Below are 13,142 nucleotides of genomic sequence, written 5' to 3'. Positions count from 1 at the left end.
CCGTTATCCTAGTTTATGAGATGGGATGGTGGTTTCCTCCTCGTCTGTTTGTTTCGATGATTAGATGAGACAGTAGGCCTGTAGTCAGCGTACTGGTGAACTGGACCAGGCAGGTGCGAGGCACATGCAGCTGAATTCTTTTTCTGAGCCCTTTGAAGCCCACTGCACTGCATCCTCCTCCCCAGCCCCTCGACCAAATCCCCGAAACAGCCCCAGACTAACACGTCTCCAGCCACTTTCTTATCTTAATAAAGACATTTTCAGAAATGAAAAAGCCCCGAATTCTTCCAAATCAGAACTGCAGTCCCTCTTTTGATCGAAAGCGTCTCCCTCCGCCACAGCTGGGGTCTGGTTCGGGCTCTCTAACCACGGAGGAGAGGAAGCGGAGGTGGGCTTCCCCGACTCCCCTACTTTGCTCCTCTGCTCCTTTCCTCCTCCCTACGGCACCCGACTTGTGGGGGCAGAGGGAGGAGGGAGCGGTAAGGAAGTAAGGACCTTACCTGACAGGCGCCGCTGTAACCCAGCATCTCATACAAGAAGTGTCGCAGATGAACTCTTTCTCACAGGATGCCCTTATGGGCTCTTTGGAGACACACACCCCCCACCCCCACCCCCACCCCCGCTTCACTGGGCAGACCTGCTGAGCACAGTCTCAAAATAATCAAGCCTGGCTACCTCCACATCTCCCTGTAGCTGACAGCAAGCAGTCACCCGCCCTGCCCTCCCCCCTCCCCCGGAGACCTGGCCCCTTGCTCTGCCAGCATCTGAGCTTTAGCTAGAGCCCCTGGTTTCTGAACCTCGGCGCTGTTGGCGTCGTGTGATTATTATTTGTTCTGGGCACTGTCGTGTATTTAGCAGCATTCCTGGGTCTATCCGCTAGATGCCAGTAGCACCCCTCCCTCTGGCTGCGACAATAACCACGTCCTCAAGACACTGCCAAATGTCTCCCCTAGGGGGCAGAAGTGCACCTGGGTGAAAACCACTGGATTAGAGACTATCCCAGGCAAGAGTTAATCAAAAAATTTCAGCGCGCTCCAAATTCCAGGAGACACTTTAAGCTCACTGAACACTTACTTGGCTTAAAGAGGCACGAATCTCTCCCCTCCTCTAAACACTCACTAAGCTTTTTCGCCCACACTTTCTATTTCACAGCCTAAAAGAGGGGGCTCATGAGCCAAGAATGGTAAAACCCGGTTGTGGCCACCCCCGTCCCAGAAATCCTGCACAAATGGTCTTTTCTTTTTAGAATTCCGGGGGCATTTGTCACTTTTTATAGTCAACATTTATTGCAAGAGGGGACACATTCGATCTGAGCACACCATAGGGACAGGAAAAGGGCTGCGCTGAATATTCGGTTCAGGGACGCTATAATGGATTGAAAACAAATGTACATGACATTGAGGGGGAAAATGGACTTAATAAGAAAACCATTTGAGGCATGTACAGCTTACTTGATAAAATTACATTTTGAGGTGGGGTCTAAAGTGGAAAGAACTGGAGGAAAGTTCCATGTCTTCCTGCAAGGTCTCTCATTTCATTATATATTTTTATGTAGCTGAGAGTCATTCTAGTTCGTCCCTGGTCTTGTCTTCCCCAAGACGTAAGGGAAGCAAAGGATGCAGCAAGAGCTGGTGGGCAGGAGGAAGACAGAGAACGGGGCAGTCATTCTTCTTGCTCCTTTCTGTTCTACACCGTACCCTCCAAAAAAGCATTTACATCCAGGAATGCTTTTATGAATGGATACCTTGGTTCTATTTCAAAGTAATAACTCTAACTTCATGGGGAAAAGTAAGTCATGAAGTTCAATAACATTTCATTGTCAACAGCAGAAAAAGAAATTCAACATTGAACCTTCGGAGCATGAAGAAAGTTGAGCCAATTTACAGTGGAGCCAGAGAAGAGAGGAGGGAGGGACTGTCACCAAATCTTCAGTACTGTCCTCTTTCAGTAGTGAATTAAAGTGTGAGCCTGTGACACAGGTAACTTCTCAGGCCAGCTTTGAAAATTGTTGTAGCTTATCAGCTATCTGCAGTAACTAAACCCACGGACTTCGAAAAAAAAAAAAATCCCGGTCATGACAGCATGAGCACTTAAAGAACTTTAATTACATTTTCTAACAGCTTTGAGTTCCTTTCCCTTTCCCACTATCACAGAAGACAAAGAGACCAGTTTCTCCAACACTCATAAAATCCCTTTATTGGCTACTGTGAAAGCCCCTGTGCGTTTTAACTGCCTGGTGGTCAGACACCCAAAAGCTTGTGAGTCGGTTAGAATTCCGTGCCAGAGTTGTCTCACCAACCAAAAGACCAGGTGGGCATTCTAGCAAAAGTGAAAGTGAGTTTTTAATAAGAGCTGAACTTCCCCATGAGGTGCTGCCCGTCAACTACTAGAAGTCTGCAATTCCCTGTCCCACACTCCCAAAATTTCAATAAGTTCTGAAAACAAAGGTTTTCTCATAAGCTGGTGGCACGCTCCTGACAACCAAGCCTGACACTTACGGGCTACTTAGCATCTTTGCTCATCTGTTTCTTGCAAATATTGTACATTTTGTGGCAGAAATATTAAGATGTGGACTTTCAGGGGGCCGTTCCAGCCTCTATCAGTGGAGTTCCATAAAATACAGTATGTGCAAAATATTATCTTTCTAAAATCAAAAAAAAAATCAGAGTTTGAAGAAAATATTTGTCCCACAGAGTTTAGCTTAAGGAACTGTGTTTCTACAGTAGCCTGAACGTGTGCCCAAGTTTCACCAGTGCCAGGAAAAGTTCTGAGGAGCTCACGTACCATGGTGTCTTTAGTCTTTCAGGGAAGTGAGAATGTCTAGAACGTTCTGTATCCCAGTGAAGGAAGGCAAAGCTTTGGGAATAAAATCCTCCACATCCTCCTTATAGGAATTTTCTTGGTGGAAGACTGTATTCCTGCCCCAAACCCCAGACAGTCTGACAGATAATGAACACATATTTTTCCTCTAAGGTGATTCATTTTCGTTAAAAGCACTGTCTTTTATGGGGTTGGAAGAGAGGGAACAACAACAAAAGGATTGGAAAGAGTGTCTATTAGTGTGAGTGCCAGCTGTTCCTTGATTCAGCAATATTAACAATTTACCATATTTAGAAAGTGATTCTCTGGATGCAGAGTTTGGCTTAACCTGGGCTCTGCCACTTAAGGAGAACAGAACTTGCCCAAGAAAATGATGTTTCGAGTTTTGTTGTGCCTGATGATGTAAATAAATGGGTGGTCAGCATTGAATTCATCCTTGTGTTGTAGGATTCGTGATCCTGGCACCTCTATGGAATCCCCACCATCTTCAGTTACTTCTAAGCACACTCTGTGAATAACATTTGAGAGGGCTACTCCCTTGGCCTCTGACATTCCAGAGAAATCAGATGTATCCTCATTAAAAATAGTTTTCAGCCCTAGGTTTTCCAGACTAGCCTTGGGATCAATCATCTTTTCCACCTTAAATTTTGGAATGGAGAGTTTGACTTTGGCATTGGCCATGGTGCTGGGGTTGGTCCACTGCAAGAGTGTCTCTGAGTTGAGTTGTTTTTCAACCTGAAGGACAAAAAGGAGAGGAAATTACCTTTTTTTAATTTCCAATCGTAAAAGATCCTGCTTGTTTTAAAACATAAAATGTCATCGTGAGCCCAGTCTCAAAGCAGCACAGACGGACCATCAAAGATGCAATCAGCCTTGCAGTTCTGCTCTGTGACTAGGTTCTCTTAAAAATGGTCCACGCAGCCACCTAGCATCGTTCTCCTCCACTCACTCTACCACATTGGTCCCTTTGCTCTAAAATGTATGAGGCCATCTCTTTTAAACTACAGAGCAGCACTGTAGAAATGAATGCATGGATTATGATGTTACATGGATAATAGTGGAGTAAGTAAAAAATCAGAAGGGCTTTATGCAAAATATTTATTGAATGCTTGTTTTACTTTCTCTACTAGGAAATCCAGAATATTTGTATCCTTGGAATGGCATCAAATTTAATAAGCCAAATAAAAGCTTAAGGTGCTCCTTCTCAAATGAGACTTTGAACTGTCTAGGATCCTTCTTTTAGATCAGAGGTGATGAATGTGTCCATTTCAGTTGGTTATTTTAAAAATGAAAGAGATGCGATGATGCATAAAATGATTTAGTCATAAAATTCTTCACTGAGCAAATCTTAAATTGCTCCTTGCCCTTCCAATCACCCCACCGGCTAGAGGAGAAACACGCATACAACAGAGAATGATAACACCTTGACTGTTATATCTGGGGCAGTCCTGCACCACAGTTACTCAGATGAAGCCTATAAAAATCAGGGCGATGACAAGGTCACAAGCTGGCCACAAGTTTTCTTTTTTCTTTTTTTAATGGAGGAAGGAACCATTAGATTCTCTTGCTAATCTATGATAAGTCTTTTTTCAATGGAAACTCTTTCATTTAAGACAAATTATGAGTGTTATGGGTAACTAGAATTTTTGAGCCAAAAAGCATATCCTTTTGCCCACTTACTACCTGGCAGTGAGAAGATAGGAGAAAATTCATCCATATATCAAAAAGGTCATTTAGAAGAGGGAAAAAGCTTTTTTTTCAAATTTATCCCCCCAGAATGTATATGTTGAAGTCCTAATCCACAGTGCCTTGGAATATGACCTTATTTGGAAATAGGATTCTTGTAGATATAATTAGTTAAGATGCAGTCATTAGGGTGGGCCCTAACCCAATATGACTGGTGTCCTTTTTATAAGAAGGGAAAATCTGGACACAGATAAAGACATGCATTCACACTGCAGGAAAAGAATGAGACCAAGGCATGAAGTGGGAGAAAAAAAGAGAGAGAAGAGTGACTCAAAGAAGAATGAAGATGGGAGTTATAATTCAGCTAATAAAGTGATGGATAAAACATAATGAGAACTAAAGAAGCAGACAGGATGGGGACCATGTTAGATCATCCCCTGGAAAGTCAGGGAGTAAGGGAGGCATGACTGGAGATGAGGCAGGTGATCTGTGGGTCCCTCAAGAGCCGCTCCTTTCTGGCCAAGGTCTTCGACCGGCAGAGTGGGTGAGGGAGAGCCAGGAGGGGAGAGGCTGCAGGAGACCAGCGGGCCCTGGGCTGCACGGGGCTGCCAGAGCAGAGGGGAAGCTGGAAAGACACTTCCAATCTGCTGAGATCTCTGCTGTTACTTAAACCCCGTGCCTCTACCGGCATAGAAGTGTAATACAATCTCAGACATGTGTATGCATTAAAAGAACTTTTCAAAGTCCACAGAATGTGCAACTCGGAGCCCGACCCCCTAAAGTCAACTGTGGACCTGAGCGAAAAATCTGTCAGCATTGGCTGGTCAACTGTAACACACACACCACACTAACGCAAGATGCAAACAACCGTGGCGTCAGCCTGCGGTTAAGAACACAGATTCCAACCACCTTCCAGGGCTCACATTCCGATTCCACCTCCCACCCACGGCTTCTGTGACCACGGACCAGTTACCTAGCCCTCTGTGCCTTGCCCCCTCACTGGTAAACCCGAGTGCGGTAAGAGTGGCTAACTCCGACTGCGCACGTGGGCAAGGCACAGTTCCTGGCGCATTGTGAGTGCCAGATAAATAAATACTAGCTGTTTTAATATTAAGGAAAAAGGTCCCAAAAGAACCATGAAAGCTTTGGAGACGACTAGCCAAATGGCCCGTAAGGAGGGCTGCCGGGAACCCCGCCTCAGCCGCACACAGCCCCGCCCGCGCGTCTCCAAGGCTCCGGGGCACCTGCGTGCTCAACACCCGCTCCCTCCTCACCTGCTCCAGCCCCGTGGACCCATCCTCCACATCCTTGGGCAGCAGGATGAGCATGCTGAGGTGCTTGTTTTGAAAGGGAAGCTCTATGACCTTACAGTTAATACCGTCAATGTGGCCCATACAGAACGTGGCCTCCGTATTCATCATCTGCACTGGTTTGGTGTCCGTCTGTAAAAGGAGAAGAAATTTGCTCTGCTTGCTTTTCACACACACACCACACTCACACACTCACTCACACACACACACACACACACAAATCTATACACGTATATATACACAAACAACTATACACACATATACATCAATTTGTTCTTTTTTTTAATACACCAATTTGTTCTTGATATAATTTCAGATCATTATGGCTTGAAGCTGCAGCCACGGGGACCCACGCCATCTGAGACTGTCCTGTCAAGAGTTTATGACTTCTTTTGAAAACCTATTCGTGTGCTTTATAATTATAGGAACTGTACATAATGTAATACTGTATTTGCATATATAAAACATTAAAAATAAGACAGGATGACTGGAAATATAGGCAAACTTCAACTTCATCTTTATAGATGCCTGTAATTACAAGGTCTTTAAACCATGCCTGGCAGAACGCACTTGAAAGTAAACCCTAGTGCTAGCCCACACATCCATTCACACAGCTCAAGCACAGTTCTGAGCCCGCGCTCTTAACACAACTCAGATCTCATCAAATGAGACCAAATCAAACCATCATATAGATTCCTGGGGCTTCCTCTAAGGTCCTCTAAGGAAATGGGTCAATTTTCTAGTCTCGGTTCTTTAGTTTCATTTATAGAAGAGGCACTTTACCGATTTATATGAATTATTTTTGATGTGGGATATGGCCTCATTATTCACTCAATAGTATTTATAAGGCTTCCCTGCAATACAGGTTTCTAATTCTTCCCCATGTCGACTCCCAGCGTGGCGGATGAATAAGCTATACTTTTTTCTTCACAGCCACCAAGTACCTACCTCAAAGCATCTTATAAATAAAATATTGGAACCACTGACTTCACAATTAACAGGTGCGAAATGAGATCACAGAGGACCTTATTAACCTAGAGCAGGATTCCCACACAGTCAGCATCTCATGATGATCCAAAGGCCTCTGATGCTGGGATTCAGTTTGTTTCTCTTCTCTTCTCTTCTCTTCCTTTCTTACTAATGGTCCCAAATACATGTAGCTATTTTCCTGTTGGTAATTTAGCTCCACCCACTGTGTTATAAGTTCTATAAGATCTCACTTAGTCAGACCCTGAGGACATTCTGGAAAAAGTGTAAGAGGCTCTGGATTATGGTTCTTTTTCTATACTCGCCTCCCAGCTGTTCATCTCAGGAAAAGCACACTACCTTATGTTCACAGGTAGTGAACATTAATTTTAATGTTAATTTTTCTCAGCGGAGTGAATTCCTACAGTCCCTTGGGTTGCTATAATTTTACGGATCTATAGTTGGAATCCTTTGAAAGCTACATGCAGCTCGCATACCTTGTTGACTCTGAAAGGGCATTCTTTGGTTTCTGATTCAGGAAATTTCTTCATCCACTTTCCAACAAAGTAGGCAGCATTAACCACAAGGATTTTGGTCTGGTCATTTACGCTGTTGTCAGCTAAAATGTTCTCGAAGCGGCCTGCAAACAATTTTAGGAAACCACAAATTGTACAGCGTTATTCTTCCAAACCACAGCTCATGGGCACATGCATGTCCACTCCCTGGGCATTTAATACTGAGCCCACCATGTAAGGTCTGGTAGGCCAAACCAGCTCATTTCAGAAGGACCCCTTTCTCTCCTTCCATCTTGCCACAATCAGACTTATCAAAGAGACCTAAGGAGGAGAAAGAGGGAGAAAAGGGAAGGAAAAGAAAGGAAGAGGAGGAAAAAGAAAAACACAAGCTACCACTGTTGAATGCCTATGCTGTCCCAGACTATGGCTAGACATCGCATATGCATTTCTCCCCACTTTACAGATCAGCAAACTAAGACTTGGTGTTAAATCACTTGCCCAAGGGTGATTCAGGATTCAAAGCTGGGTCTTTGTGACTCCAAAACCTGTGCTCAGGAAGGAAAATGTGAGAGCACTTACTTCCCACCTGGTCTGTGCTTGGTACTGGCACGTGTCTTACCCACTTCTCTCAGGATGATGCTTTGGGGCAAAGATCATTATCCCCATTTTATAATTGAGGAAACTGAGGCTCAAAGAGGTGAAGTGGCTTTCCTGGGTCACTCAGCTGTGAAGCGTGTCTGATGCCAGGACAGCGCTCTCCTCTTCCCGCCTCCCCAAATCGCACCGTGGCTACATCAAGGTCAGTAGTCACCACCTTAGGCTCCAGAACAACTAACTACCTTCGACCAAAAACCCCCAGTGGAAACAGCTCAAAGGTGATAATCCCTTAACAAAATTAAGTCCTCGCCTTTGAGGAGCACTGACTTTTTCCGCAAAGGATTTTCATTTACCTAATCTCTCTCCATCTTCGCCCCAGGGCTCAGGCCAGTTCATGGGCCTGTGACTCTGTGTGAAGAACCTCCAGGGGTTTCATGCTCTGCTGCTACCATCTTACAGTTCTTAACACAGTTTTTAATAAAGGGCCCTTCATTTTCATTTTGCACTGGGACCCGCAAATGATGTGACCGGGCCCGCCAGCACTATATGATGTGTTGAACAGGTAATAGTGTCACTGAAGAAGTAGGAGGGGGAGGGCTAGAAAGAGGCTGTGCTTCAACTTGAACCTCAAGCTTCTGATTTCAAATTCAGAAGTCCTTTCACTCAACTACCTTCTCCAGTCAAAACCTTAAATTTACACAGAATGGAGGATGTACCTTGGAGAGAAACTGTAATTATCTAACAATTTTAAAGACAAAACTGTTGCACAGAAATTTAAATAGGAGCTGCTTTTTGCTTATACTTTTTAGAATTATGCCTAAACTGGTATTACTTAGACCAGATTTTTCTTTACATATAAAGCCAAAGAAACTTCATTTTAATAACAAATACATATGTATGTATACATTTGTGTGTGTGCATATGTTTCTATGGCTACCATATATTATTTGTTCATATACATTATCTAATTTGATCCTCACAACCACCATGTGAAAATTAAATTATGTGAAAGATAACATATCCCCCATTTTACAGTTTGGTAAACTGAGGCTCCATATCCAAATACCTCAGTTAATAAGTGGCAGTGTCTGGATTTGAATCTAGGTCTTGCATGACTCCCAGACCGTGTTCTTTCCAGGCCCCCACTCAGTGAAGAGCCTGGGCTCCATCACTCCTGAGCCAGTGCAGCAAGAGGACCGCACTGGCCTTCCTCACAGGGAGTCAGCGTCTCTTGCCACAGAAGTAGAGCTCTCCTTAGACTTGGGCCACTGCAGTGGCACCTGAAAACCCAGTTTGTTCTTTCACAATCAGGTGCTGTGTCACAAGAGGTCCCTCCCTATACAAATATGCCCCCGGGAAGGAGCACATGAACACTGATTTGCACCCCAAACTCATCTTGGCCTCAATTCCTTTCTAGCAAGAAGGACAACTCACAGAGAATTTTAGTGGAGGGAGGAGTCGGGGAAGGGAGAGGCCTGGGGGAAGCACTGAGCCAGACGCAGGGCCAGGTAGAGGCTGCAGAAGAGACCTCGGGGCTATCAGGGGACCGACTGGGACAGCAAGTCATGAGAACCAAAACAAGTTTCCACCGTGGTTTGTTTTGTTTTGCTTTTTCTATATGTGTACTTGATTGCCTAAGACCGTCTGCCTTTTTTCCACCATAAATTTGTAGAATTTTTGAGCTGAAAGTGGCCTCAGGGATTATCAAGTCATAGTCCAAGCCCTTCATTTCCAGATTGAAAAACCAGCCTGGAACTTGCCCAAAGCCATACTTCATCAGGGACACAGCTAAGACTCCAGGAGGGCACGTGGCAGCTCGCTGGAGAGCAAGCTCGCACGGCGAGGCAGACTAAAACTGAAGCACCCGGAACCTCTGCCAAGTGATGACATGATGCAGGAAATGCCCAGAAATCCAAGTGGTTGGAATGGCTCGACGGGCAAGAATTTAGCTTGTTACCGAAAACAGCCAAGGAATTCCCCAGACGTTCAATTTTATAACTTAGCAGAAAGATGCCTGAGAAGACACGGTCTGTTTACTTAGTGGAGTTATAGCAGAATACGTAAAAGATACTTGCCGTCTGTGAGTTCCTTAACTGAGTTGTTGATCTGACTTTTTGTTTCTTCCAATTTATCTTTGAAATCAACGGTCTCCATCTCCTTTCCATAGGGTCTCTTCGTAGAGCTGATGAACTCCTGAAAAACACCCAGTTCACAAAATCACAACATCCGTGAGGCCTGTCGTCAGAGCACGGCACTGTTACACAACTCTAACAGAAGGACTTCTGAACGTCCATTACCATGAATACTCCTTCAAAATCTATAACCCGATATAAATCGAAACCTCATATAAAAATCAATGAATTTTCTTTGTATTAATGGTTCATATATTCAATTCCAAGACAATATCAATTATTAAATGCCTCCATCAATTTAGTATCAGTTTGGGGGGAAAAAAGAAACACCATGCTAAATGCACAAAACAATTATAATATAGATTCCAATTCCAGAAACGTTAAAATATAAATATATATAAAACGTAAGTATACATATATACTTACATATGTATGTCTTAGGATAAAAGAAATGTACCAAAAAAAGAACTGTGTGAGAAGAAAAATCTTACCACTGAAATAACGATTCTGTGCTTGCTACTCAAAGTGTGGTCCAAGGACCAAAAGCCGCAGCATCACCTGGGACCTTGTTAAAAATGTAGAATCTCAAGTCCCATCTCAGACCTACTGAATCAGAATCCGCATTCTTAACAAGATTCCCAAGTGATTCATCTACACAGTAAAGTTGGAAATACAGTGCTTTACAGAACAGAGCGGTGCTTCTAATTGTAATGCTTGTTAAAAATGCAAAACCCTAAATCCTGTCCCTGGCGATCTTGAGTCAAGTGATCTGAGGATAGCAATTTGCACTTTTTACAAACACCCGGGTAGTTCTGACACAGGTGGCCCTCCTCAGACCACCCTGTTTGTATTGTTACTAGTAAATTGGTAGATGATACACAACCAACAGGAGCAACGGAAAGCAACGGAAATCTCCCCTTCAGATTTGGAAAGCTTGAAATTCTGGCCATCCAAACACAGATTGAACCAACACCGCATTACTAAAGAAGAGAATGAACATCTATATAGTCGAGGATGTTGGCTATGTGTTTCAAATACAGATTTTTAAAACCTATTATGATATACTCTGGGATCAAGCTATGGGCATCACCGTGTTCTTTATATGATTCCTTCAAGAAATAGCTGAAATTATCACAGCTACCTTATATAGATACCCACATGACCAGCCTTGTCCAATAAACAGAACCCATTTGTGACTGATGAAAACCGTTAATTCATACAGTTACTATTTGTCTTCTTGATTCTGAGAAACATCAGGAGAACACTGTGCGCATAAACAAATGAGGTAAAGAACTTAAAGTGTGGTCCCAGGCCACACGCCCTGCTGTTTAAGGAGAAAGAGGTTTAAATCCTGAGCTGTCTTGCATCTTTAGAGATACATTTATTACAGAGTTAATAACCCCATTTTCCATTTCTCTCAGGGAGGAAGCTAAGAGGAAGGGTGGGATCCTGCAAGTGTTTGAGAAGGAAAAGGAAGCTCACAGCTTCCCTATATTTTAAGCTATATTATGTGACTGCAGTTGATTCCTCCTCTATTTAACCTCTCCACTAGGACTAATTTATTTTAAATAAATCATAAATGAGCATCCTAGGAATTAATTTCATGGGAAAAAAGGTTGTTGGTCTAAGCATGAGAAAATGCCACTCCTGGTAAACAGTCAAATCTCTCTAATTGCTTTGAACCACTTACTGTGGAAGGATTCAGAGATTTGTCCACGTACAGCCGTTTGATTAATTTCAGTGAGTAAAAGGAACTAAGTTTGTTGACATCCGATGTTACTGTCTGAAATCCAAAGGGCACATCTTTGACATTTTCAAAATGAAGGACCTGTGAAGAGAGGAAAACCCATGACCCGTGAAGCATCGCCTCTTCCCGCTGCAATGGACACATGGTCATGGTCAGCCTCCTGGGGCTTCATCCTGAGCATCGATTGTTCCCGGAAAGCAAGGCTTCTCCACCTCAGCAGCACTGATGTATCAGCCTGGACAATTCTGTGTTGTAGGTGGGCTTTCCTGAGTATCCTCGCCTACTGGGTGCCAGAAACGCTCCTTCCTCCATTTGTGACAACAAAAATGTCTTCAAACATTGCCCAGTGTCCCGGAGAAGGCTGGGGTAGGGAAGGGGGAAAACTGTCCCCAGCTGAGAAACCCTGCCATAAAGGGCACTCTGCTCTTGAATTAACTCTAAGGAAAATGAGCCCTTTCTTCAGAATGATGCCTCCCTGCCCTTTTCCAAACTTGGAAAAGAGGGAAGTTGAGTTCTGATTTCTATCCAATTTAGAGACAAGAAGAAAGAGATTAATTCCAAAGAGACAATCACTAGGCAGGAATCAGATTCCAGGATAGAGGTGTCTCTAGCCAGGGTCTATCTAGTCCCCTCCGTTGCTCTAACAACTGCCAAATGGCTGATGCATCACTGAATGTAGGCAGCTGCCGGAGATGGGGGGTTGCCCAGGAGGGCTACAGTCAGATAGCCTGCCTTTGAATCCCAGCCTGTACCTACTAGAAATGCAATCCTGCTCAACAGTTCAGAACCTCACCTTCCCCTCTGTAAAATGGACTGAGGATACCTACTCTTCTGAGTTGCTATGAGGCATACAGACATTATATGCAGCACACCTAAAATATCATATGGATTCAAAACGTTAATAATTATTCTTACAGTAATGTTCTAAGCCACATAAAACTAGGATGTTATCTCCTGGGGGCTTAAATCCTTTTATTTTGTTCGTAACTTTTCCATTGTGCCAATCAATAGCCCAGAGTCCTCTCTGTTTCATCGAGCCCAAAACATGATGACAGGATAAGGTGATTCTCTCCTCATTCCTCACTCATAATAACCGTGTGCTGATGCCACACCTCAGGTAACATCACTAAACGGGCACACTGTACAGATGAGTCACACAGCCTCAGTATCGAAGGGACAAATGGGCTGGTCTGAGGCCGTGCCTAACTCTCATGCCTAATGACAGGCAAAAGGACCAGAAAATTAAAGAACCCAAGTGACTACCGCAGGCGAACAACTGCATGTCCTGAAAAGACCTTCGTTATTATTACTGAGGAACAGACTCCCTGCCAGGAAGTCGTCTTTCTGTCCCCTCTCTAATGGGAGATGA

General features: G+C 43.9%; 1 protein-coding gene across 4 annotated transcripts in view; it reads right to left on the bottom strand.

Moving 5' to 3' along the window:
• Positions 1-2,083: 2,083 nt before the first annotated feature.
• Positions 2,084-13,142, bottom strand: part of SERPINB5 (serpin family B member 5) — a 51,797-nt gene continuing 40,738 nt past the window's right edge. For all 4 annotated transcript variants that reach the window (XM_010961279.3, XM_045521460.2, XM_074355336.1 and 1 more), the window contains 5 exons: positions 11,717-11,854; positions 9,970-10,087; positions 7,280-7,422; positions 5,781-5,948; positions 2,084-3,555 (listed from right to left, as the gene is read on the bottom strand). In XM_010961279.3, coding sequence (XP_010959581.1) covers positions 3,163-3,555; positions 5,781-5,948; positions 7,280-7,422; positions 9,970-10,087; positions 11,717-11,854 — 960 coding nt within the window. In that variant the 3' untranslated portion in view covers positions 2,084-3,162. The remainder of the gene's footprint in view (positions 3,556-5,780; positions 5,949-7,279; positions 7,423-9,969; positions 10,088-11,716; positions 11,855-13,142) is intronic.

Source organism: Camelus bactrianus, chromosome 30 (assembly GCF_048773025.1).
Source record: "Camelus bactrianus isolate YW-2024 breed Bactrian camel chromosome 30, ASM4877302v1, whole genome shotgun sequence".
Taxonomy (NCBI): domain Eukaryota; kingdom Metazoa; phylum Chordata; class Mammalia; order Artiodactyla; family Camelidae; genus Camelus; species Camelus bactrianus.
This window is presented reverse-complemented; position numbering and strand designations above follow the sequence as displayed.